This window comes from Carya illinoinensis, chromosome 4, assembly GCF_018687715.1.
Source record: "Carya illinoinensis cultivar Pawnee chromosome 4, C.illinoinensisPawnee_v1, whole genome shotgun sequence".
Taxonomy (NCBI): Eukaryota; Viridiplantae; Streptophyta; class Magnoliopsida; order Fagales; family Juglandaceae; genus Carya; species Carya illinoinensis.
The window spans coordinates 19,932,767-19,957,042 of NC_056755.1; the positions used below are offsets into that span (position 1 = coordinate 19,932,767).

The 24,276-nt window shown below is 37.4% G+C and overlaps 2 protein-coding genes across 2 annotated transcripts; both read left to right on the forward strand.

Annotated features, from left to right (window-relative positions):
* The first annotated feature begins 4,697 nt into the window (after positions 1-4,697).
* Positions 4,698-13,453, forward strand: LOC122307879 (tyrosine aminotransferase-like). The gene is made up of 7 exons (XM_043120995.1): positions 4,698-5,104; positions 8,315-8,654; positions 9,077-9,295; positions 9,429-9,488; positions 10,322-10,477; positions 10,554-10,647; positions 12,925-13,453. The coding sequence occupies exons 1-7, from the start codon at positions 4,836-4,838 to the stop codon at positions 13,041-13,043; spliced, it is 1,257 nt and encodes a 418-aa protein (XP_042976929.1). The 5' UTR covers positions 4,698-4,835; the 3' UTR covers positions 13,044-13,453.
* Positions 13,454-22,658: 9,205 nt separating this feature from the next.
* On the forward strand, positions 22,659-23,375 carry LOC122306338. The gene has a single exon (XM_043118768.1). The coding sequence runs from the start codon at positions 22,659-22,661 to the stop codon at positions 23,373-23,375; it is 717 nt and encodes a 238-aa protein (XP_042974702.1).
* The last annotated feature ends 901 nt before the right edge of the window (positions 23,376-24,276 follow it).

The window sequence follows — 24,276 nt, forward strand, 5'->3', positions numbered from 1 at the left end:
TCTGACTCTCTCTCTCTCTCTCTCTCTCTCTCTCTCTCTCTCTCTCTCTCTACGAATTTTTCTGAAACCCTAGCCTCGTCCAGTCGTCGCCGTTATCCACATTAGGCCTCCCGTCAATAATTTTTTTCATACATTCAAAGGCAACCGCAGCATCATTTAATTTTCCAACTCTAGAATAAGCATTGATCGAAAATCTAAAGATGGGTTCGATTCGAGGGCAGGAGAAGATACCGTCAGAGTAGGGGCAGGGGTTAGAAGCCATGAACCGGAGTAGAGATCCAAGGTCGTCGAAGCGGTCGGTGATAGCGAGAGTGCGGGCCATCCATTCGAACGTAGAGTGGTCGTGACGGAACGAGTCGACGGTGGAGGCCCAGTTGAAGACGTGGAAGTCGTAGTGAGTGAAAGCAGGGTGGCGGTGGAGCTTGGACTTGAGGAATTGGAGGAGGTGGGTGGGATTGAATGGCGGTTTAAGATGGGCCATGAGGAAGCGGAGGAGGTGGTCATGGTGGTTGGGTTTATGGGTGTGGTGCAAAAGAGTGATAATGGGGAGAGGGGTGAGAGAGTCCGATGGTGGTGAGAGAGTCCGAGTAGAGGCCGGAACCCGGATTTCTGGGTTGTAAAAACCTGGATCAATCCGGGTTCTAGCCCGGGTTATAACCGGCTATATCCAGGTCGGAATCCAGCCCAGATTTGGAATCCGGGTTCTGGGCCGGGTATACCCGGATACCTGGTCCAGTACCCGATTGCTCAGCTCTATTTATAATTATCAATAATTTGTATCAAAATTAAGAATAGTAGGCACCCTTTGTACATAACTCCATTAGTTTTTATTTACTACTGTAGATTTACAATGCTCTAACTTCTCTTGTAAAGTACTCAACCTCATGGCTGTGGAGTTATGTTTTGGAAAGCTTTAATGATTGTGCGAACGAGTGAGTTCGTAGTTTTGTAAAAATATAAGTTCTGTGCTTGAAAAAGATTTATTATAATATTTTTGTATACTTGTCGTAGCAATGCCAAGTAAAATGTGTAAAATATTTTACGACTAGGCTTACTGTTTTAAGTCAAGGCATTACACTAGCAATTTTTTTTAAGGGTGGCCAACTTTTCGATCTACTATATAATACGTTTATGTAAAATAAAAAAATAAAAAAATGACGTGTAATTTAATTTCATAAAAAATCATAAATATATAACTACATATAAAACTATATCCCTATAATTTGTTACATACATGTAGAAATAAAATTCTAAAAACACAATTTAATATATATTTTTTTAAAGATTTCTAATATGCAATGATATTCATCTATTATTATTTTTGTAATAAAATATTTAAAATTTGTTATCTTTATAGAAACTGTCAAGTGATCGTTTAGACGTAAGACCATATTTTATTCTAGTATATAAATTAATTTATCAAGTCTCATGTAAAATCTAGATGTTTTTGTGTCACATTAAGCATAAAATGCTACAATTAAGACCTTAACTAATTTTTTTTTTTCTTTTCAATGAAATCTAGAAAACAAAACCTCTCAACTATTTTCACATAGATCATCAATGTTAAATGATATTTCTTGTATTTTTACTTTGAACTCTATATTAAGAAGTCTAATCTTGTATAATAAAAATTTTTGGGGTTCATACTTCATATCAATATGTTTATTATTTCTCCTAAGCTTTGATTTAGTTTAATTTTAATGGAGCCACATTGTAACACCCCGCTTCCCTAGGGGGGTAATAAGCGACGCCATTTTTAGAAATCTCGGTAGGAAATCATAATAAATAAAATCTTTTTCTTTAAAAATATTGACCTTGAATTTTTTAGAAATATTTTTAAAGTCCAACTATTGGCCTTGACTTTAAAAGTATTTTCTTTTATTTTAAAAGAAGCACCGGTATAAAGATTTCTAATAATAAATAAAATCATTCAAAATACTGAAAATATAAAATAGACTATGCGGAAGCACTCATTAAAATTTCTCAAATTTTGTTACTAACAAAATCATAACTTAAAAGTTTTGTGCATGATCTAGGCCTCTACCACTCTTCATTAGGCCAAGTCCCAACTTTAAGCCCTATTTTCATAAATATTTTTACTTGGTGTGATTTAAAAACATAAAATAAACTAAAATGAGATGTTAAAGACTCAATAAGAGACCCATCATAACGTAAATATACTAAACGTAAGGTTTTTCATCAAATATTTCATGTTGAGAATTTAAAATCATGACCTACATATGCTTATGACATGCGAGGTGGCCTGTATTGAATTATCTTACTTATTATACTTATCGTACTGGTTAAGACACTTAAGCATATGTGCAAGGTTATGCATCGGGCATACATCTTGTGGCAACAAGGGGAACCACTAATTTTGTAATGCTCGAGTCCCGAAGGTCCAGGGAATTAACTCATATTATCTAAAATCATTTCCTAACAATAAAATATATACATTCCAAATTCTCTATAAACCATAAAAAAATATTTTTACAACCAATAACTTTAATATAATTACTCTTAAGACACCATGATAATCCTCTGGGTATTTTGAAATTGAATGTTGATGGTGCCATATTTTATAATCAACAGAGAGTTGGGATAGGTGCAATCCTGAGGGATTATAGAGGGAAAGTTATTACGATAGCAAGTAAGATTGAAGGTGAAGCCAATGATTCTTTTGATATAGAAATTTTGGCTATATTTTGAGGCTTGCAACTTTGTGTTCATTAAGGCATACAAGATATAATTCTTAAAAGTGATTCTCTAATGATGGTTTATGTGATAAAGGCTGGTGGAGAGCCAATGGCCACATAAGAAAATCTCATATATGAAATTAGAGACCTAATGAAGAAGTTTAACAACTGAACGATACAACACATTGGGTGTGACGACAATGAGTAGCTCACAAGCTGGCAAAAGTTTTTTGGCAAGTGGATGGTTTTTGTGTGTGGTGGGACACTTTCCCTTCTTATATTTCACAAATCATCTAGTCTAAAAAACAGTAAGTATGAATGAATTGTGTTTCCATATAAAAAGAAAAAAAAAGAAAAAAAAAGTGAATCCCTAAAAAAAAAAGAAATGATATTTGCAGTCATAGAGTTCACAAGCACAATACACTCATTTTGAAAAAAAAATATAATTATGAAACTCATATGAAAAAAATTAATTTATTAATAATAGATCACACCTTTTTTAAAAGGCAAAAATTCTACTTACAATTGACTTGGGGAATCCCCGCATCACTGCGTTCTACTTGGCACATTTGAAAACAACGTTGCTTCTAATTTAATTCAAATGAAGACGAAGTGGCCTCCATCCCAATCGAAACCCTCATCCCCACGAAGTGAATTCTCTTCGTCTTCTCCCATCTTCTTTCTCGCGAAGCTAGTCTCCATTGAATCGAAACCCTCTTCTCTGTCCCTGTTGGCTTTGTCTTCTACACGAAGCCAGTGGGTCTTTGTCTTCTTCACAAAGCTAGTGGGTCTATCTTTGAAACCTTACCTTTGTTAGTCAAAACCCCAGTCTTCGTTGTTCTCTGATTTCGTTTTCATCTTCGTCGTCTCCCTATTGAATCACCTATCACCTGGTTTCTCCCTTCTACTTCGTCTTTGAAACCCCCATCCCAATCCAATACTTTTCCTTCTCCCCATCGAAACCCTTCATCTTCGGAACCCCAATCCCCATCATCTTCGTCTTCTCCACTGCCTCACAAAGCCACAGCCCACGTTGCCACGCCCCTATTGTCTTCTCCACGATCATGGTTTTGATATAATTTTTGCTAGCATTCTCCCCAACCAAACAGTAGAGAGAAGTAGAATTTTAATCTTGAAACTGTTGTGCAAATTGATTTTTAACAATTGAAACAAACGAGTCTCCTGTATTGTATACCCATTACATGAATTTGATAAATTAATTGATTAATAATGAATAGAATGAGAGAGACTTTAGTATCTCAATGGGTTTCATAAAACTCCTAAAGACGCTTCTCAAAAAGCCCCATTTGGCCTCCAAATCTTTTTTTTTTTTTTTCAAACCGTAATGAGCTTTGTTTTATTCTTGTCAAGCACTGATTTCGGGTGTTTTTTAGTCACTTTTAATCCTTTGCCGAAATGGATTTGGGCGTTTGGGCGTTTTCAGCCACTCCAAATGCTCTGCAGAAAATGGTTAGTCCGTCATTCTTTCTTTAATCCAATCCTTTCTTCTTCTTTCAGTCTCTCTTCTTTAGATGCTAGTTCTTCTTCCGTCGTTGGTTCAAATGTTGAGATACTATTTCTTCTTCAGTCGATGGGTTGCTTGTTTCTTGTCATTTTTTCTATTTTTTTATTATTGTCAGAAGCTAACGTGACAGTTGCTACATCAACTGGTTCATTACAAGAAAAATAATTTTTTGCATTATTTAAATTAGATAAAAAAAACATAAAATAGTTGCGATTATTTATTTTTTAATAACTATTTTATATTTTTTACATTTAATTTAAAAATTATTATTTTTTGTAGTGGTTACATAACGGTTCTGGTTCTATATAAAAAAAAAAAAAAAAAAAAAACTGTTTAAAAGGGATGTAGAATAATTGCCAAACTTAAAACTACATCTAAAGTTACTTTTAAGTTTTAACAAAAAAAATTATAAACTTGCTTTCTTTTATTTTGTCGTGAGGTTAATTTAAAAAAAATAAAATGTGGACAAGTCTGCTTTTGGAGTCTGGACGTTTGGTTAGCATTCCTCGAGCATAAGGGGATGTATTCTGAAAAGATTCTGCTCCATCTTAGCTTTTACTGCACATCCAACCAACCGAGCCTCCACCACCACCCCTCCCCCCCGAAACCAAGAAATGGAAAACGGGACTGAGAGATGGCGTGTTAGGGTGAACGAAAGGCTGAACGCGACGTCGGCAATCACCGTCCGAGGCACTCTCAAGAAGCTAATCGGAAACCTTAACAAGGATGATCCTAGGCCAACTGTGCCTCTCGGCCATGGCGACCCCTCCCCGTTTCCCTGCTTCCGAACAACCCCCGTAGCTGAAGATGCCATTATTGATGCTGTCCGCTCCGCTAAGTTTAACTCATATCCGCCGACATTTGGTATTCTTCCGGCAAGGAGGTAATTCTTACATTTACTGAGATATCATTGTCTATGGCTTTAACTCGGAAGATTTTCGAACGTTCTTCTTCTAGTTATCGGTAAGATGGTTTAAATGTTAAGTAAAAGGTAGCTAGGTTGTTTAGAATATTTTATTATTATTTATAAATATTTTATTATTATCTATGCATTATTTAGAATTTTTTTATTATTATTTATAGATAATTTGATATCATCTTAATATCTAAACCAGGTTTAGGCTCTCTTTAGATAGAAAAATTATCTCAACTAATCTATAAATAATATTACAATAATTTATAAATAATAATAAAATAGTTAAAAAAATTAGGGTTGTGCATATCACTCGTATGCCCGATGAGTCCGTTTTAAAAAGACCAACCCGACCTGATTAGTTAGCAGGTTTGCATTTCCATTTCAACCCGTCCATATATAACCATTTAGTTTACTTTTGTAACCCTAGCCGTCCAAAGTCTCCCATACTCTCCGATGCTCATGAGAAAAACTATTCTCTCCTCTTTGTACATGATGATTTGGATCGCCCTCAGCTTCTCACTCACCATGATTCACATGGCCTTCTGCTCCTTTCCGTCGGCTACCTCCTTATTTGTGTCTTCAAGTTCGTGGAGGAGCCCGTCTCCATGACCCAAGATCTCTACATTAGGTTTGTCATCCCCATCGCCAGCCTCTACTCCCTCTCCTTTTGGTTCTCCAGTCTCTTTCATCCAGATGCTCAAGCCCCGTTGTCTCATCGCCAACACAATCTCTTTCACCTCTATTAGCCTTGTCTTCCTTGTCTTCAAAAATGACACTTTCAACTTTCAAGTCTGACCACAACAGCAGAATTGCTCGATGTCGATTGAGACAACGGGACGGGATGGAAAGGACAAGAAGGTGATGTTGGCGAGGCATGATAAGTTAGGGAACTGAGATCCCAAGAAGAAGAATAACAAATCAACGTGCCCCATAAGGCGTTGCAAAGAGATTGACGTTTTCGAATACACCCGTGTGGGTTTTATCTCCATATTTGAATGAAATCTATTGTGATTTTATTGTTTGGCTCGTGAGAAAACAAAGAAAAAAATGAATTTGGCGCTTAGTGAAGAAAAATGAAATGGGTTCCTGTTGTGCAGCATTGGTCTATTTGGGTTTTAGTTGTTTGACTCATGAGAAATGAAAGAAAATGAATTCGAGTAAAGAAAAAGAAATGGGTTCCGTTAGGGTCGGGTCATGCGGACTTGACCCAATTTTATTTTGATTGGGTCGAATAGATCTACTTGGATTCTGAAATCGAACTCTTTCAGGTCGAATTGGGCCCAAACCCGGTTGTAACAGGCCTTAAAAAAACATCATATTCATAGAATAGTTTCTTTCAAAATAAATACCAAGCTTGCCGGATAAAGGTCGCTAGGTGTAAACAGGCCTAAGCTTACCGGGAAGACGTAGCTAGGGTAATGCTAATTTTCTTTCCATTACTTTCCTATACAAAACAGTTGTGGGCCAGCAATGATTGCACGTACAAATTATTGCAAAAGACATATTGGCATGAAGGTTGGCCGCCATATAAAAGTACCGTACGGTTATCTTATGCAGGAACCTTTTTTCTTTTAAAAGAAAAATGCTACTTAACTCAAGTTATCATTTTTAATGTTTTTATTTAATAAATAAGAAAGTAATTATTAATAAAATTATATATTTTTAAAATTTTTTTCTTAATAATTAAAGATATTAAAAAAATATATTAAGAAAAATTAAAAAAAAAAAAATTTACACTAACGATATGCCAACGGTAAATGTTAGACCGCTTGCTAGCACTATCTTTATTTGTAACCCCTTTCCATACATAACATTGCTTAAAAGGAGACTTATTAAATTAAAAAAATATCAATAAAATTTTAATATTGTTGACGTAGAAAACTTCCTTATCAGTAATATTGGTGTATTAAAAAGAAAATTTCTAAATACAATTTCTCTTATATAAAAAGAAAAATTCTACTAATTATTCATAAACCACACGTCATATATGATTATTTTATTTTATTTTTAATTTTTCTCTTAAAAAATGTGTGATATATATATATGAGTTTTAAACCTCTCCCTTTGACCCTTTAATATGACGAATATAAACTGGAGAAATAATGGTAAAAAGAGGAAGAGCCATTGGTTGTTACCTGTAACAAAGAAAACACTTACCGTAATTATGGACATGTTTTTCTTTTTATTAGAAACTAACATATGTCACTACAATATATATCATATTTTCCCGCGACTGGTTTTGGTGGAGGCTTTCGATTCATAGAAGTTGCTAGCCAATTTATTATAACCAAATAGGGAGCCTCATAAGATACATCTAGTGTGATTGTAATGAATATCTAACAAATGTTAAAAAGAAAAAAAAAAAAAAAAGGAACATATACCTGAACTAAGTACTTACATAAGAAACATAGATACTCCATATAATTTCGTGACTACATGTTTTAAAAAAAATTATTTCACCTCTTGATCCATGATATTTTTGCAATCGCATCAGCATTCATAAATTTATGATATAATAGCTAGACGATTAAGTTCACTTATTTCGAAAATGGAAAGAAAAAAGACTTCAAACTACCGTACTAGTTAATTCTCGTTATGATGTTGGGGGTTAAAAATTTAACTAAATTATTATTCAATATTCTTAAAGTTTTTGGATCAATAATTAGGTCTTTAACAATTGGTATAAGAGTATGGACTATATCACAAATTCAAGTCACGGAGGGGACGACTTATAGGCTGGATTATAATGCTTTGGTATCATATATAGACATAGTGTTAAGTCATTGAATATTGATGGATGAGTCAAACCGCTAAAAAAGAAATGGCTATCATCTTGGATGTTGGATTCAAAAGCGTGATGGAATGTTATAATTCTAAGAGTCGAAGATTTAACCAAATTAGTATCCAATAATTATTCACATTTAGTGAAACAGGATTTCTCAAAAAGTTATGGATTGGTAATCCTGTTTAGAAATTGAGTGGCTTTGATCTTATGTTATGAATACGCGAGAAAGATAATAATTAAAAAAAGGAAGAATACAGAGTTCTTCTTTCTGCTAAACTGACCATGCGAGATGAAAATCTTATGCACTATTTTGAAAGAGAGAAATGGGAAACCCATCAGGTTTATTTGCACATATAGTCTCATCTAATTCTTTAGTGGTTGAAATCTAACAGGGCTATAGCAGATTATCTGTCGTGTGATCTTCCATATGTATTATCACCGGATGATGTTTATCTCACAATTGGATGCATTCAAGCCATTGACGTAATACTAACAGTTCTAGCCTGCCCGGGTGCCAACATTCTGCTTCCAAGACCCGGCTTTCCATTCTATGAGGCTCGTGCGGCATCTCTACAGCTCGAAGTCCGTCATTTTGATCTTAATCCAGAAAAGGGTTGGGAGGTTGATCTTGAGAATGTTGACGCCCTTGCTGATGAGAATACCACTGCCATTGTCATCATAAACCCCGGCAATCCTTGTGGAACTGTCTATACACACCAACATTTGAAGACGGTAAGGTTAAACCTTCGTTTTACTTTTCTTATCTTCTTCTTCTTCTTCTTTTTTATTTTTTATTTTTTTATTTTTAGATATGATTTAAGATATACTCTAATCTTAATCCAAAACATTCCCTGTTAAGCCAAGGTATTTACAGAAGAGTCAGTTATTAGCCCTCAATATTTACTGCAATCCTCCCCTTTTCATCATTTGAATCACAATTTCTTTTTCCGTAAAGTCAAATTACATCTGAGAATGCATTAAACTCATAAGTGGAATAAACTATAAAGTTTGCACTGGTCCAGTAATGGTGAATTTTACAGTTTGGAGCTCGTGTTATTGCCTTTTTATGGTAAGCATGAGTTTTCTTAAGTTCAACATTTTTTGTTGTTGAAATTTCATTTTAATGTTAATGAAGGTCGATTTCTGAATATTAGATTGCAGAGACAGCAAGAAAGCTGGGAATTCTGGTGATTGCCGATGAAGTTTATCACCACCTCACTTTTGGAACAAACCCATTTGTGCCAATGGGAGCATTTGGATCAATAGTGCCTGTCATCACTCTGGGGTCTATATCAAAGAGATGGCTAGTACCAGGTTGGCGACTTGGTTGGCTAGTGACATGTGATCCTAATGGCATCCTTCGAAAATTGGGGGTCATCTCTCTCTCTCTCTCTCTCCACACCCCCCCCCCCCTCCTTCTTCTTAATGCATCATAACACTTCTATTGAATGATAATAACAAAAGATGGTTGTATAGGATATTCACATATTTCAATTTTCCCCTCAGGTTATAGAAAGCATTATGGGCTGTCTCGAGATGACATCTGATCCACCAACGTTTATTCAGGTTTGTAAAAACTTCATTTTTGTGTTTTAAGAAATCATATTGTAGTGCAACAGTTTTTCATCTTTCAAGCATTTTTAGAACTTCATATGTATCTTTGTCCTGAATTCCTGTTGAATTAAATTTACCCGAAAGACAATGGAGAAGAATTTCCTTCGATAGCAGATTAGAGGAATAACGATATGTAAAGCCCCTATTATCTCTAAACCAAACGGTGAGTTTGCTATATCCTTAGGGTTTCGGCTAAATGGCTCTTCAGCAGAATTATGGGTGGCATGTGGTGTGATTTACAAGAAATATCTGGTGGTCATCAGTTTGAACTTTTGGAGAGAATAAGCCTGTCAGCTTATTTTGGTATCTTTAGAGAGAAATGCGTGTAACTTTGAGGATTGGAAGAGATTGGCGTTGAGTTCAAACCTTTCTAGTTAATATCCTCTACCATTGGATAATGCCCCAAAATAGTGTTGCACTTTCTATTTCTTCTTTTCAAGAATTTTTAGCACTTTTCTTTTGCCAGTCAGGATATTTTATGTACTTCCTTTGTGTTGGATAACATTCTTTTCCTTGTAAATAAGATTCATCTTAACAAAACATAATTATGCAGTGCTTTTGGAATGCAAATGGTTTAATTCATTCACTCCTATGGAATGATGTTTTGCCTGATACATAATGCAACAGTATTGCAACTAATTATCATCGTCATCTGTATATAGGGTTCCTCTCTCTCCAGCAGTTTCTTCCAGACTTCTGATGATACTATAACAGGACAATACTATAGTCATTTGTGTTTTTCTCTACCTTCTCTTGAAATGTGACAGTGGTTGTTTATGTATCAGGGGGCGATTCCACATATCCTTGAAAAATCTGGGGAGGATTTCTTTTCAAAAACTATTGACACCCTTAGGGTCACTGCATACACATGTTATGATAGAATTAAGGAAATCAGTTGCATTACTTGCCCAAACAAACCAGAGGGATCCATGTTTGTGATGGTAAGGACATCGTGTTTGACATATTTGTGGTGTAAATTAAGGAAATTTAAGATGTTGATTATAGATTTCTTCACAGGTGAAGCTAAATATTTCATTATTGGAAGACATTAATGATGATGTAGAATTTTGTCTCAAGCTGGCGAAAGAGGAATCAGTTATTATTTTACCAGGTATGCAATGAGGTTTTTAGTGTTGCTTGTGCTGGAGGAAAGCCTAAATTTTGTTTCTTTGATTCCCATGAAGATCTCTGTTTTTTCTTGTATTTTCGTGCTATTAAATTTAAAAATCTTTGAAAACTTGAAAACTCTCGCACCAGCTCCATGGTGTGTGCTGCACCGTGGGTGCAACACCCTCATGTGCGTTGCACCACCTTAGTAAGCAATGAGGGTATGCGCTGCACCAAGGTGCTCAGCATCCTCAGGTCCATGCATCACTGAGGTGCAGAGCACCCACAGGTGTACAACGCACTGAGGTGCGGAGCACCCATAGGTGCATCCCCCAGCGAGGTGCAAACCACACTGACCTGTGCAGCACAGCTAGGTGCAGTTAGCACTTCTCTAGCAGCCATGACGGAGGATGAAAAGGGGGATTTAGAAAAACAGGGCATTGAATTAAATAAAAGACTGGGAACAACGAACGACCACTCTGATACCAATATCAGAAATTTTATAACAGAGTACGGTGCAGTGGAATACCTCAAATACTGCAGTGATTAGGGTGGCATTGTTCCACCAACTTTTTGATGGCTATACCTTAGCTTTTCTTCCTCCTGGTGGTGGGGTGGAGCCCACTATGAGGTTACACCCGCATGACCCACAGCCTTGATGACACTTTAGAGAGATCCAAATTGAGAGAAAATTTTCACTCAATGCAAGTTGTAAACCAATGCTGGCCTTTTGGCCACGTCTAGCCATTACATGCAACCAAGGGTTGCAACCTCCAGTTTATTACACCACTAATTTACATCCGGGCAACATTTAGCTTCTCTATATACTCGTTCCATACACATATTAATCCCTATCCATGTTTCATGCTGACACTCTCAGTGTGCTTCTTCCCATTAACCCAACAAAATAAAGCAATTTTGAAATTAAATAAGCTCTGCCGTAAGCAAAGCCTAGCAATTTCAAAAAGAAATTAAGAGAGGTTATTAGGTATAATGTAACGATTGTCAACTATGTATACAGAGAGATAAAGGATTGTGTAATATTTTAAAGATCTAAGGTCATATTCTTTTAGAATATCAATTAAATGATTAGATTGAACTATTTCCATCAACTTATGTGACAAATGGTGATTTAATATATGTATATATATATTACTTAAAGAATGAGAGTATATAATTCACATTGGGTATCCTCGAAGTCAGCTTGATTCTTTGCACATAGTTTTGGCATAGATCTTCTTCCTAAAGCGATTCAATTTGTGATTAACCCCTCAGACCCATCTTCATTTCATTTACTGGGTTAACAAATTCCTTCCAAATACTAAAACTGTATAAAAATCTTAACACCACTAATCTTCATTTCATTTACTAGGTTAACGATATTTTTCTAAACACTAGAACTGTATAGTAACTCTAACAACACTAAGAAAACACCAATGGTGTCCTGCAAACACCAATATAAGGCAGGAATCTAAAAGAAAAACAGAGTTTTAAATTGCCTGCAATGAACTATATACATGGAATCCCTACGGCTGTAGATCCCTCATTATTGTCTTTCACCATAGTACACTTAAATACATAAAAAAACACAAAAAATCCCGAGGACCAAATCATCTATGATCCTCTACTTCAAAGAATAGCTGTTTCCTCTACTTCATTAAAGGTGTATATAATGAAGACAAGGTTGATTGTGTGTTTTATTATTTTTGCATATTGTGTACCTTATTATGAATACAAACAATACCATAAGCATTCAAGATCAAACTTAACAAATTTGTACTAAAATTGACCAAAAAAAAAAAAAGGTTGGACAATTTTTTTAATCATCATGTAGATACAAGGTACATATAAAAGAATGAAATACAAAAACCAGGTATCTCTATTAGCTCCTCCACTTTGTTGGACGAATGCTATTATACAAAATCGATTCATTATATAACATTAATTGGGACTTGAGTATTGATCATTTTTTTCAAAGAGAAAAATAATTAAAATAAAAACTAATTGGCATTCAAGTTTTTGGGCTATTAGTAGAATATCCACCTGCATATATATAATTCAGAGACATAATCAATTTAGTTAGTAAAAGTTTAGCATCAGATTTGCAAGATTTTAGCATAATATATTTAATAATCCATACGGCGAGCGACTTTTAAAATCAAAATCCGTACCGCGAGTAAAAATATAGAGAGGAGAGGCTTCTGCCAAGTAATGTTTTGTTAGAATGCTTTGATTGCTAATAGTTTGACACTAGTAACTTTGATTTGCTTATTTTCTCCAGGGGCAGCTCTAGGAATGAAGAACTGGTTGCGCATAACTTTTGCAGTTGATCCTTCAGCTCTTGAAGATGGATTTGAGAGAATTAAAACCTTCTGCCAAAGGCATGCCAAGAAACAATAAGATGTGGCAGTAGTGATCAACAACTATGCATTGGATCTCACGCTCAAGCCGGCTTCTCATTGTACTTTGGATGAATGTTAAGAACCATTATCGGGTTGGGATTTGTTAATAAAATTCCCTAATTCCTCTTTGAAGTTTTGCTACCCAAGCAAGACTTAACAGAGGAGGATGATGACTAGGGATTGGCAACTTCTTGTTGCATGATCTCGTGTTGTTAATACTATGTTGATGATCAGCATCATCATCGTGATGCATGATTCGTAATACTATGTTGATGATCAGCATCATCATAGTGATGCATGATCCATGTTGTTAGTACTTGTTCTTTAATGCTCTTTGATTGTTGTTGGAACAACTAAGAGGACTTATAAATTAAGAATTACTACTTATAAAATATAAAATTAGAATTACTTGTGGATCTTTTTATTATAGTGATTTTATGGCGTCACCGAGATCCAAAAATGGGAGAATCAAAATCTTCCACGAATAATATGAAAACAGAAACTCCATAAAAGTTATTGAACAAAAATCATATTCGACAAAGAAATTTACCCATTTTGTTGTTTTATACGAAGGCATTACGCTTGGGCAAAGACGATTGACTTTGGTAATTTATTTAGGAAGATGTTACGTTCATAGGGAGTGGCCACTGAATTTGTATTTTTTTTTAAAATATTTTTAAGATTTTTTAAATATTAAAAGAAATACGAATTAATAAAAAACACTTACTTTTGCATCGGCTTATGTCGCACCGAAGCTATCAGAGATTCAGACACATTAAAATTAAGTTTTTCTTCAATATATATTTTATTTAAACAAAATGGAAGAGTGGCAAACAATCCAATCCAGAATGTATATTGGAAAGGAAATTAAGAAGGCACGCATTTTGAAGAGAAAAATATTACCACCTAATGAAGTATATGCAGCATGAACCTTGAATGCCAGTCTCAAGAATGAAAACCAGCATGTAAGTTATCAAATATGAATAAGAGGAGAACTAAATGTTCTCATAAACACTGGTATGGTACCTTAAGGATATTGAAAACCTTTTTTGCATTATATTTTTGCTTGAGACTAGCACCTTTCTATTGAACATCATCAGGATGGATGCACAACGTACGTTGCCTTTCTATAAATATTTTTAACTGAGGCGAAAGTAATCATATCTTTCAGTGACACTGGGTGCCAACCACATTCAGGCCAAAGCACCTGTTCATCATTCCAAAGACAGAATATGCAGGTTATCATATGGTTATCTACAGTATTTGGCAACTGAAGTTATGAGCATCAAATACTACGTACTCAGGATTCAGGAGCAAAATAGACTAGGCCTCATCCCTACAAAAAACTAACTGATAGTTTCTTTTTGGTAACCAACGGACACACGAATGAAAATCCTACACGACTTCTATGCCCACGTAGCCATGCACATGCTGTCTCCTTCCCCGTAATATAGGGTTGTCGCACTACCTTCTCATACACATTTATCAACCTCCAGCCCCTCCTTGTGATTCGTCCAATCGTGAGCCCCCGCAATAGTAACCCAATGAAAAACCAAAGCAGCATCTCAACCCAACCAACACTTTTGTACATTGACCGACGACGGAAACTCCATGCCCACGTATGCCGCTCATGTGTACCCATACGTGCCCACGGCCTTGTGTCACTACAAATAGCTTTGGAACACCACCCACGCTCATTTGCTTTGCTCTATGAGCCACCATCAACCCATGGTGGCAGCCACCGCCACGTGTCTCTTTGCTCATACGTAACGCACCACCACGAAATCGCCATGACAAGCAAACCACATCACAACCTCTTCTGCCACCCCGCCATGCATGTAAATCTCGACCACTAGTAGTTCTGAAAACCAGCCCATGTGATATCGATGTAGCCTCAGTTTTTATACAAAAAAAATAGAGCATCTCCATGCCACAAAAAGATGCAATGAACGGCACACCGTGAGAGCCCGCAACCAAGGATAGAATGTGAGAGAATGCGAGAGAGGGACTCGTGGAGAGTTGCTCGGCGCGATGCGTGGAGGCCAGGTGACACAGAATGCCAAGGTCGTGTTGTGACGCCATGGGCTTCAAATGGCGGATCGTCTTGCCTTATAAACCCTAGTCCTCCATTCTTCTACTTCCCATCAAAACCCCTTGTTCTTCAATTTCTTTTACCTAGGTTCAACCATCTGTCTTTGTTCTATTTTCCTCTATTTAATTCCCGCCGATCATCTCCGCTGCAAAATCTGGGTTTTCTCTTCTAATTGCGTTGGCTGAAAGGGAAGAATTTTCTTTACCATTAAAGATTTAGATTTTCCTTCAACAGTTACCATTGTTGATGGTTTTCTTATGATATTGTTTATGGATGGAGAAAATTGATTTCAGATAGTTATGAGAGAGAGAGAGAGCACCGTGAGAGAAGGTCCAGCGTGGACTTGCCGATAGGAGAATGTCATGTTACCACCCAAATAATTAATCTGCACCGTCCATTTAATCCAACCACTAGTAATTGTCATCACGTGTTCCTTTCAGAAGTCTAATTCCAGCATATTCAATTCATGTTACCTTTTAGTCTACTTTTGACCGAGTCTTTAGTTTAGGTTGTTATTTTATATTATGGGATTAGTGGTGTCCAGTTGTACGTAGTGGGTAAACATGATGGTAGTGGGTCTAGATTTATTTGTTGGTTAGTTATTATTTGAGTTGTATTTAAAGTTTGTTATCTGATTAATGATCAATCAGAATTCCATTTGGCTTATTATCGTATATTTGGAGGCACTGGTCCCTTGAAGTACCAGATTTCTATATTCATATTTGAGAGTCCGTAACAGTGGTATTTAGAGCCAGGTCGGTTCCATGGCAGAAGGGACCCGACTTTCACAACTTTCTGAAGTTGTTACACAGTTGAAAAATGAAACTACAGAAATGAAGGAGGCCCAGACTCGATAGGAGACTTTGTTGGAAGAGCTTGTCAAGTAGGTAGGCAATCTTGCCAACAATTACACAACCCTTTCTCATACCATAGCCACCACACCCCACAAACAGTTCCACCCTCACCATTCCAACCCAGGTAGCAGCCAAAATCTTAAAATATCCAATACCCATTTTAACCTAGTTTTTGAACACCAAGGTGGGATCCACAGCAAAACCATGATACTTGATTTCCCCAAGTTTGATGGATCTGATCCCAACGGTTGGGTCTTTAGAGCCCAACAATTTTTTGACTACCACATGACACCTGATACACAAAAAATTCAGCTAGCTTCCTTCCATATGGAAGGTAAGGCCCTTACTTGGTACTAGTGGTTATTGGCTTCCCATCCAATCACTACTTGGCCTGAGTTTGTAGAGGCATTACAAGTCCGATTTGCACCCACACCTTTTGATGATCCAGTAGTAGATTTTACAAAGTTGAGATAAACATCTAATGTGGAGGAGTACCAAACTAATTTTGAGGTACTATCCAATCGTATCTTGGGACTTCCTGAGGAGTTTCGAATTAGTACCTTTCTTAGTGGGTTACGTGATGATATTCGGATCATGGTCACTATGTTTAGACCAACTACCCTCCCTACAGCTTTTGGTCTAGCTCGACTATATGAAGAAGAAGTATGGCGCAGGTTTAAAAATCAGAAAAATTCCAGCTCATTCCAACCAGTTCAAATCAACCAAATTCCCCCCAAAAACAACTTTCCTAGACTTCCAGCACCTAACCCTACTAGACTATTGGGACCCCCACCTCCCATTACCCCCCACAACCAAACAAGGACCGAACCAATAAAGCCAACCTCCCTATACAGCGTATTACCTCTGCACAGATGAAGGAAAGAAGGGATTGTGGTCTTTGTTACCACTGTGATGACAAATGGGCTTTGGGACACTGGTGTAAAATCCCAAGCTATTCCTTTTGGAAGGATTAGAGGCTGAAACTGAGGAGGACATTTTTGAAGATGTTTGTGAAGAACCTGCAATGAGAGAGGAGCAAAACATAGATGAGGAAGGAGCATTACTTGGTATATCACTACATGCAATTTCAGGCACTCCTACTCCTCGAACCATGTGACTATGGGGTGTATTAAAACACAAATCTGTGGTTGTTTTAATTGACTCCGGGAGTACTCATAGCTTCATCGACCCTAGCATGGCCAAGAAAACCAATCTAGGTGTTAGAAGAAGCAACAACCTTACTGTGATGGTAGCTAATGGGGATCGGTTACCTTACATGGGCTGTTGTGACATAGTTCCATTTCATCTTCAAGGTAACTACCTTTTTGCTAATTTATATTTGCTGCCCTTAGTGGGATGTGATTTGGTTCTTGGGGTGGATTGGCTTTCCCACCTAGGTCCCATTCTTTGGGATTTCTCTCAGCTTACAATGAAATTTACTTGGTGCGGAAAAAGGATGCAGCTGCAAGGGCTTAGCCCTTTAGATTTAACTATGGAAGATGCAGAAAATTTTTGCATGCAAACAAAGGGGGCCCACAAAGGATTAGTGCTGCAATTAATGGAAGTTTCAAATGAAGACTCATCAACTACTGTTCCTGAGAAGATACAACCACTATTAAAGCAATTTTACTCTGTTTTTCAAGAGCCAAAAGGGCTCCCCCCATGCCGAAGTCATGATCACAAGATTCCTCTCATGGATGGCACTAAACCAATCAGCATTTGGCCCTACCGCTATCCTTACTATCAAAAGGAAGAAATTGAGAGAATAGTTGATGAGTTGCTGAAAAATGGAGTCATACGACCTAGCCAAAGCCCTTATTCTTCCCCCATATTATTGGTTCGCAAAGCGGATGGCAGTTGGCGAATGTGTGTTGACTATCGGGCTCTCAATCAAGCCACTATTAAAGATAAGTATCCAATTCCTATCATTGATGAACTTTTAGATGAATTGGGAGGGGCCTCAATATTTTCTAAGCTTGATTTACGATCGGGGTACCATCAAATTCGTGTAAAACCTCATGATATCCCAAAAACAGCCTTCCAAACCCACCAAGGCCACTATGAATTTTTAGTAATGCCTTTTGGCCTTACTAATGCCCCATCTACTTTCTAAGGGCTTATGAATGATATTTTTTGCCCTTATTTACAAAAATTCGTTCTTGTATTTTTTGATGAGATTTTAATCTTTAGTAAGTGCTGGGATGACCATATTTTACATCTGGAAACTGTACTGAAGCTACTCCAATAGCACCAATTGTATGCAAAGATGTCAAAATGTAGGTTTGGATGTTCGGAAATAGAATACTTGGGACATATCATCTCCTCAAATGGGGTCCAAGTAGATCCCAACAAGATTTCTAGTATACTGCAGTGGCCCTAACCTACTTCACTTAAGGCTCTAAGAGGTTTTTTGGGCCTTACGGGTTACTACTGCAAATTCATTAAAAATTACAGAAGCATAGCAGCCCCCCTTATTGCACTACTTCAGAAGGATGCTTTTCAATGGAATCCAAAGGACATGGATGCCTTCCACCAACTTAAAAAGGTTATGACTACTTCCCCAGTGTTGGAACTCCCAAATTTTTCAAAAACATTCATTATTGAATGTGATGCGTTAGGAGACGACATTGACGCAGTACTAATTCAAGAGGGAAGGCCTTTGGCCTATTTAAGTCAGGGACTCAAGGGAAAGAACCTACATTTATCTACCTATGAAAAGGAGCTCCTTGCCCTTGTCATGGCAGTAAAAAAATGGAAGGCCTATTTATTGGGGCAGAAGTTTAAGATTCGCACAGACCAACATGCATTTAAATATTTGGTCGAGTAGCGAATTGGTACCCCAACGCAGCAGAAATGGATCTCAAAGCTGATAGGCTATGAGTTTACAGTAGAATACAAAGCTGGACGTGAGAACAAAGCTGCAGATGCCTTGTCCAGGATGGGAAATGTGGAGCAAACAGTCTATGCAGTAACTCTCACACAGTTAGAAACACCTTGGATTAACAGAGTACAAAAGGCTTACCCAGTAGATGAGCTTCTTCAAAGACTTCTTAGGCAGCTCCAGGATGGCACTCTCTCAGATCATAAGTTCCAACTATGGCAAGGCATAGTACTTTACAAAGGCAGAATCCATCTAGGTACTAGTCGAGAGCTTCAACAGTTGGCCCTACAAGAGATGCACAATCACCCGTTAGCAGAACATTCAGGATATCACAAAACCTTAGCTCAGATCAGAAAGAATTTTTACTGGCCTGGATTAAAGGTTGCAGTCAGGCATCATGTACGAGAATGTGAGATCTGCCAGCAAAGCAAAAGTGAACACAGCCACCCCGCAGGACTACTCCAGCCTCTACCCATTCCTGAAAGACCATGGACTGACATTAGCATGGATTTCATTGAAGGTTTGCCTCAATCCCATAACAAAAATTTCATCATGGTAGTGGTCGACCGTTTGACTAAGTATGCTCACTTTGTTGCACTTAGCCATCCCTACACTGCCACTACTATTGCTGGACTATTTCTTGACAACATCTTCAGATTACATGGCATCCCTAAATCTATTGTAAGTGATCGAGATCCCGTTTTTATCTCTCATTTTTGGAAAGAGCTCTTCCGGTTACAACAGACTCAACTCAACACTAGCACTGCCTACCATCCGCAAACGGATGGCCAAACAGAGATAGTCAATCAGTGCCTAGAGGGGTACCTTCGTAGATTCACTGGGGACAAACCCAAGGCATAGAGCAGATGGCTTCCTCTTGCTGAATATTGGTATAATACCAATGAGCACGCATCAACCAAAACAACACCATTTGAAGCTGTCTACGGCTACCAGCCTCCTCGTCTACTTCAATACACCCCGGGAACAACGAAGGTTCAAGCTGTTGATGATGTGTTGAAGGACAGGGAAGCCACTCTCAGAATCTTGAAGGACAACCTATGGGAAGCGCAAGAAAGGATGAAGAAATTTGTAGATTTAAATCGGACAGAAAGGAAATTTACAAATGGCGATTGGGTGTATCTACGGTTAAAACCATACCGTCAACTCTCAGCTTCTGCCCGGAGGAACCAGAAACTTGCTCCCCGCTACTATGGACCCTTCGTGATTGAAGAAAAAGTTGGAAATGTTGCCTATCACTTGAGACTACCACCAGAATCAAAGATCCACCCTGTTTTCCATGTTTATTCTCTAAAGAAAAAACTGGGATCCTCTTTTACCCTACAGCCAAAGCTCCCACCAGTCAATGTGGATGGATCTCTCTTCCCAGAACCAGAAAAGATACTAGATCGTAGACTTAAGAGACAAGGACGACGAGCTACCACAGAAATTTTGGTGAAATGGACTGGTATGGGCGACGAGGAGGCAACCTGGGAGAATGTTAGGGATTTTTGCAACAAATTTGGGGCCCTTGGGGACAAGGTCCTCGAAGAGGGGGAGTCTGTCATGTTACCACCCAAATAATTAATCTGCACCGTCCATTTAATCCAACCACTAGTAATTGTCATCACGTGTTCCTTTCAAAAGTCTAATTCCAGCATATTCAATTCATGTTACTTTTTAGTCTACTTTTGACCGAGTCTTTAGCTTGGTTGTTATTTTATATTATAGGGTTAGTGGTGTCCAGTTGTACATAGTGGGTAAACATGATGGTAGTGGGTCTAGATTTATTTTTTGGTTAGTTATTATTTGAGTTGTCTTTAAAGTCTTGTTATCTGATTAATGATCATCAGAATTCCATTTGGCTTATTATCGTATATTTGGAGGCACTGGTCCCTTGAAGTACCAGATTTCTTTATTTATATTTGAGAGTTCGTAACAGAGAACAACGGCTGAGTGGTGGGGGTTACAGTCTAATTGTGGAGTCTTGCTTTTCGGCTTCCTCTGTTGCCAGTAAAGTGCATGAGGGTGGTGAATTGCGGGGAAGTATCGGGGCTGAGAGCACATAACTTGCTCTGTTTTTGGTGCAGGAAACAGGGGCCTTATGATATCTTTTGCCGATGAAGAAAAGTGCTTTCAAAAGGTATCGGTAATTCTTTTTTGCTTCTTGCGTATCCATCCTAATGCTATGGAGAAAGCGACGGTTTCATAGTTGTTCGGATTTATATTATGCTATTGGGTTGCATCTTTTGATGGTTTGTTTCAGAATCTCGCATTTTTGAAAGGATGTGATCTTCTTCATGTTAGTTTTTTCTTGATACATCGTCTATCATCTTTGTTGCCAAATTTGGATTTGATCCGTATTTAGTATTTAGCAGTTGTGTGAATTGCCTATTAAGCCGAATAGTACGGACTGAATGCCAAGTCATCAATTAAAAACTTGACTTTTATATAATTAAATAGAAACCAAATAATCAGTGGCCGACCACTATTGGTGGGAGTAACATTATTCAATTATTTATATAGTTGGTCCCTGAACTAAAAAAATCATATAATCCATCATCTTAGTTCCAACACAAGTGAGATTGTAAAAGGGGAAATTGTATCCGAGGCTGGTGATGTTATTTGTGGAGACTACGGTAAATATCTTGGTCTTTCAACTATGATTGGAAGATCAAAGTATGAAACTTTCAGAAATATAAAAGAAAGGGTGTGGAGGAAGATTAGAAGCTGGAAAAACTCATTTTTGTCCCGTGTTGGTCGAGAGGTTTTAATTTAGGTTGTTTTAGAGTCTATTCCTACTTACACGATGAATGTGTTTAGATTTCCAAGGAAGTTGTGTCAAGAGATCAATTCCATTATTGCAAGTTTCTGGTGGAGTAGTGAAAAAGATAATAAGGGTATTCATTGGAAGAGTTGGGATAAAATGGGAGAAAATAAAAAGGATGGTGGGATGGGGTTTGAGATATTGATGTTTTTAATAAGGCTATGTTAGCCAAACAAGGGTGGATGTTACAAATAAAGGTTGATTCTTTGGCAGCAAGGATTTTTAAGGAAAAGTATTTCAGTAAATGTCAGTTTATTGATGCAAAGATTGGATATAAACCCTCTTTTATGTGGAGGAGTTTATTAGCTGCACAAGATCTGGTGAAAGTAGGAATGGTGTGGAGAGTGGGTAATGGAAAAAGTATTTCTATATAGAAGGATAAATGGCTTCCTAATGGCTCAGATTTTAAAGTTAGATCACCTATTAATACTCTATCTGCAGACTCGAAGGTAAGCTCTCTTATCTTTGCAGATATTCATTGCTGGAATGAGAGTTTGGTAGGGGATGTGTTTAACAAGGAGAAGGCTGCTCAGATTTGCAGCATACCATTAAGTTGGCATGGTGGTGAAGATGAAATTATGTGGGGCTTTACTAAGGATGGCAGGTTTTCTGTGAGAAGTGTCTATCATTTAGGCAATGACATGGGAAAATCTAGGGCCGGGGAATGTTCTAATAAACAATCTCAAAAACAACTTTGGGAAGGGGTTTGGAGACTAAATGTCCCTAATCCTACAAAACAGTTTGTGTGGAAGGCTCTGAAGTGCATCTTACCAACAAGACAGAATCTAGTGCAGAGGAAAATAATTGAAGATGCTACATGTCAGATTTGTCAAAAGGGTGTAGAAACAATATGTCATGTCCTATGGTCCTGCCCAGCTGCAAGTGATGTATGGGTAGAGAGTGGGAGTGGTCTTTAGAAATGGCCTAGTGAAGAAAAAGATTTTTTTGAGATATGGTCTAAAATGCAAACCAAATTGCAACAGAGCAAATTAGAAGAGGCATCCATGATACTAAGAGGACTATGGACAAGGAGAAATATGATGATTTTTGAAGGGAAATTTGAGAGCCCAAGGAAAGTGCTTACTGCAGCAATGACCTGTCTCAAAAACTTTCAATGTGCTCGTGCTGAACTGAACCAGATGATGGGGCCTAATGTTCAGAAAAGGAAGGACACCAGATGGAAGCCACCAGATGAGGGAGCTTCTAAGGTAAACTTTGATGCGGCTATAGATATGAACAATTACAAATTGGGATTGGGTATAGTGGCAAGGAATCATGTGGGAGAGGTTCTATTTACCTTAAGTTCTTCTAAATTGTTTAGTGGCAACTTTGATACGGCAGAAGCAGCTGCTCTTTGGAGAGCTATGGAGCTTGTTTTGGAGCTTGATGTCAAGAATGTGGTGTTTGAAGGAGATGCTGACAGGGTGATCAAAGGGGTAACAGATGTAAGGGGCAACTATGATTGGATGGAGCAGCAGTATGCAAATATACGTGGCAGGTTCTTACTAAGGCCTGACTGGTCTGTGAGCTTCATTCATAGAGAAGGGAACTGTGTGGCTCATGCATTAGCTAAGAGAGCATTGAGAATGGAAGGGGAGTGGTGCTGGATTGAGGAAGGACCTTCAGAGATTACTAGTATAATTGCTAGAGAAATGCCTTGTAGTAATGAAGGGAATTAAGTGAGTGATAGTGAATTGAGAGTTTAAGTGAGTGTTGTTGCTTTGTAACACAAATTTTATGAATGAATGAAAAGTATTGATGGATGTTTAAAAAAAAAAACTCCTATATGAAAAATTAAAAAGTAATTCCATTAGGTTTCTATAAGAAACTCCAATGGAAATGTTGTTGTGCCATGTTCTCCTTTAAAATGTACACAAAAAATAAAATGGAAGTAAAAAATAAACAATTAATAAGACCCAATTAGAGTTTGGTAGAAACACGGTAAATACAATCGAAAAATGCTTGGTCTACATAGAAGTGATAAAAAAAAAATCTAACCTATTATATTAAATCAAGTCAATATGTAAACTTTCTTGCATAAAATTTATACTTGGAAGGATAAAATATCTTAGGCCCATACTGGATTTTCAAGCCTAGTCCAATGTAAGGGGACTCATCAAGAAGGAAGAAGGAGAGAATGAATGAAGGGACAAAGAGCTGAGGAAGAAAAATGGTGTCAAGAGGAAAAGTGGAGATGTGATGTAAATGAGAGAAGATGAGACATAAAGTAAGAAATGAGCAGAGGATAAAGGGGGTTTTCGAGGGACTTCTTTAACTTCAATTTTTTCAGCTTCTTCAACTTCATGAGAGGGACTCCAATGATGAGATCTCCACAAGAAAATAGAGCTTAGATTTCTATTGTACAGAGAAGAGGATAGACCATGAGAGATTGTAAAATATGCATATTATAGTGAATTTGCCCTCCAAATGACTTGTGGATGTAGCTCCAATGCCAAATTACGTAAATATGTGCGTCTCTGTCTCTTATTTTCCCTGCATTTATTTACTGATCACTGCAATTTATGTATGTACTGACGCTGTACAACCGCACTAGACCATCGTAGGGGGCTCCATACTACA

Excerpts from the sequence above, each read along its gene's own strand:
- LOC122306338 (XM_043118768.1), top strand. The coding sequence starts at position 22,659 with ATGCAAACCAAATTGCAACAGAGCAAATTAGAAGAGGCATCCATGATA.
- LOC122307879 (XM_043120995.1), top strand. The coding sequence starts at position 4,836 with ATGGAAAACGGGACTGAGAGATGGCGTGTTAGGGTGAACGAAAGGCTG. Across the intron at positions 9,489-10,321 it reads ATCCACCAACGTTTATTCAG|GGGGCGATTCCACATATCCT; the intron begins GTTTGTAAAAAC and ends TTTATGTATCAG. Across the intron at positions 10,478-10,553 it reads AGGGATCCATGTTTGTGATG|GTGAAGCTAAATATTTCATT; the intron begins GTAAGGACATCG and ends ATTTCTTCACAG.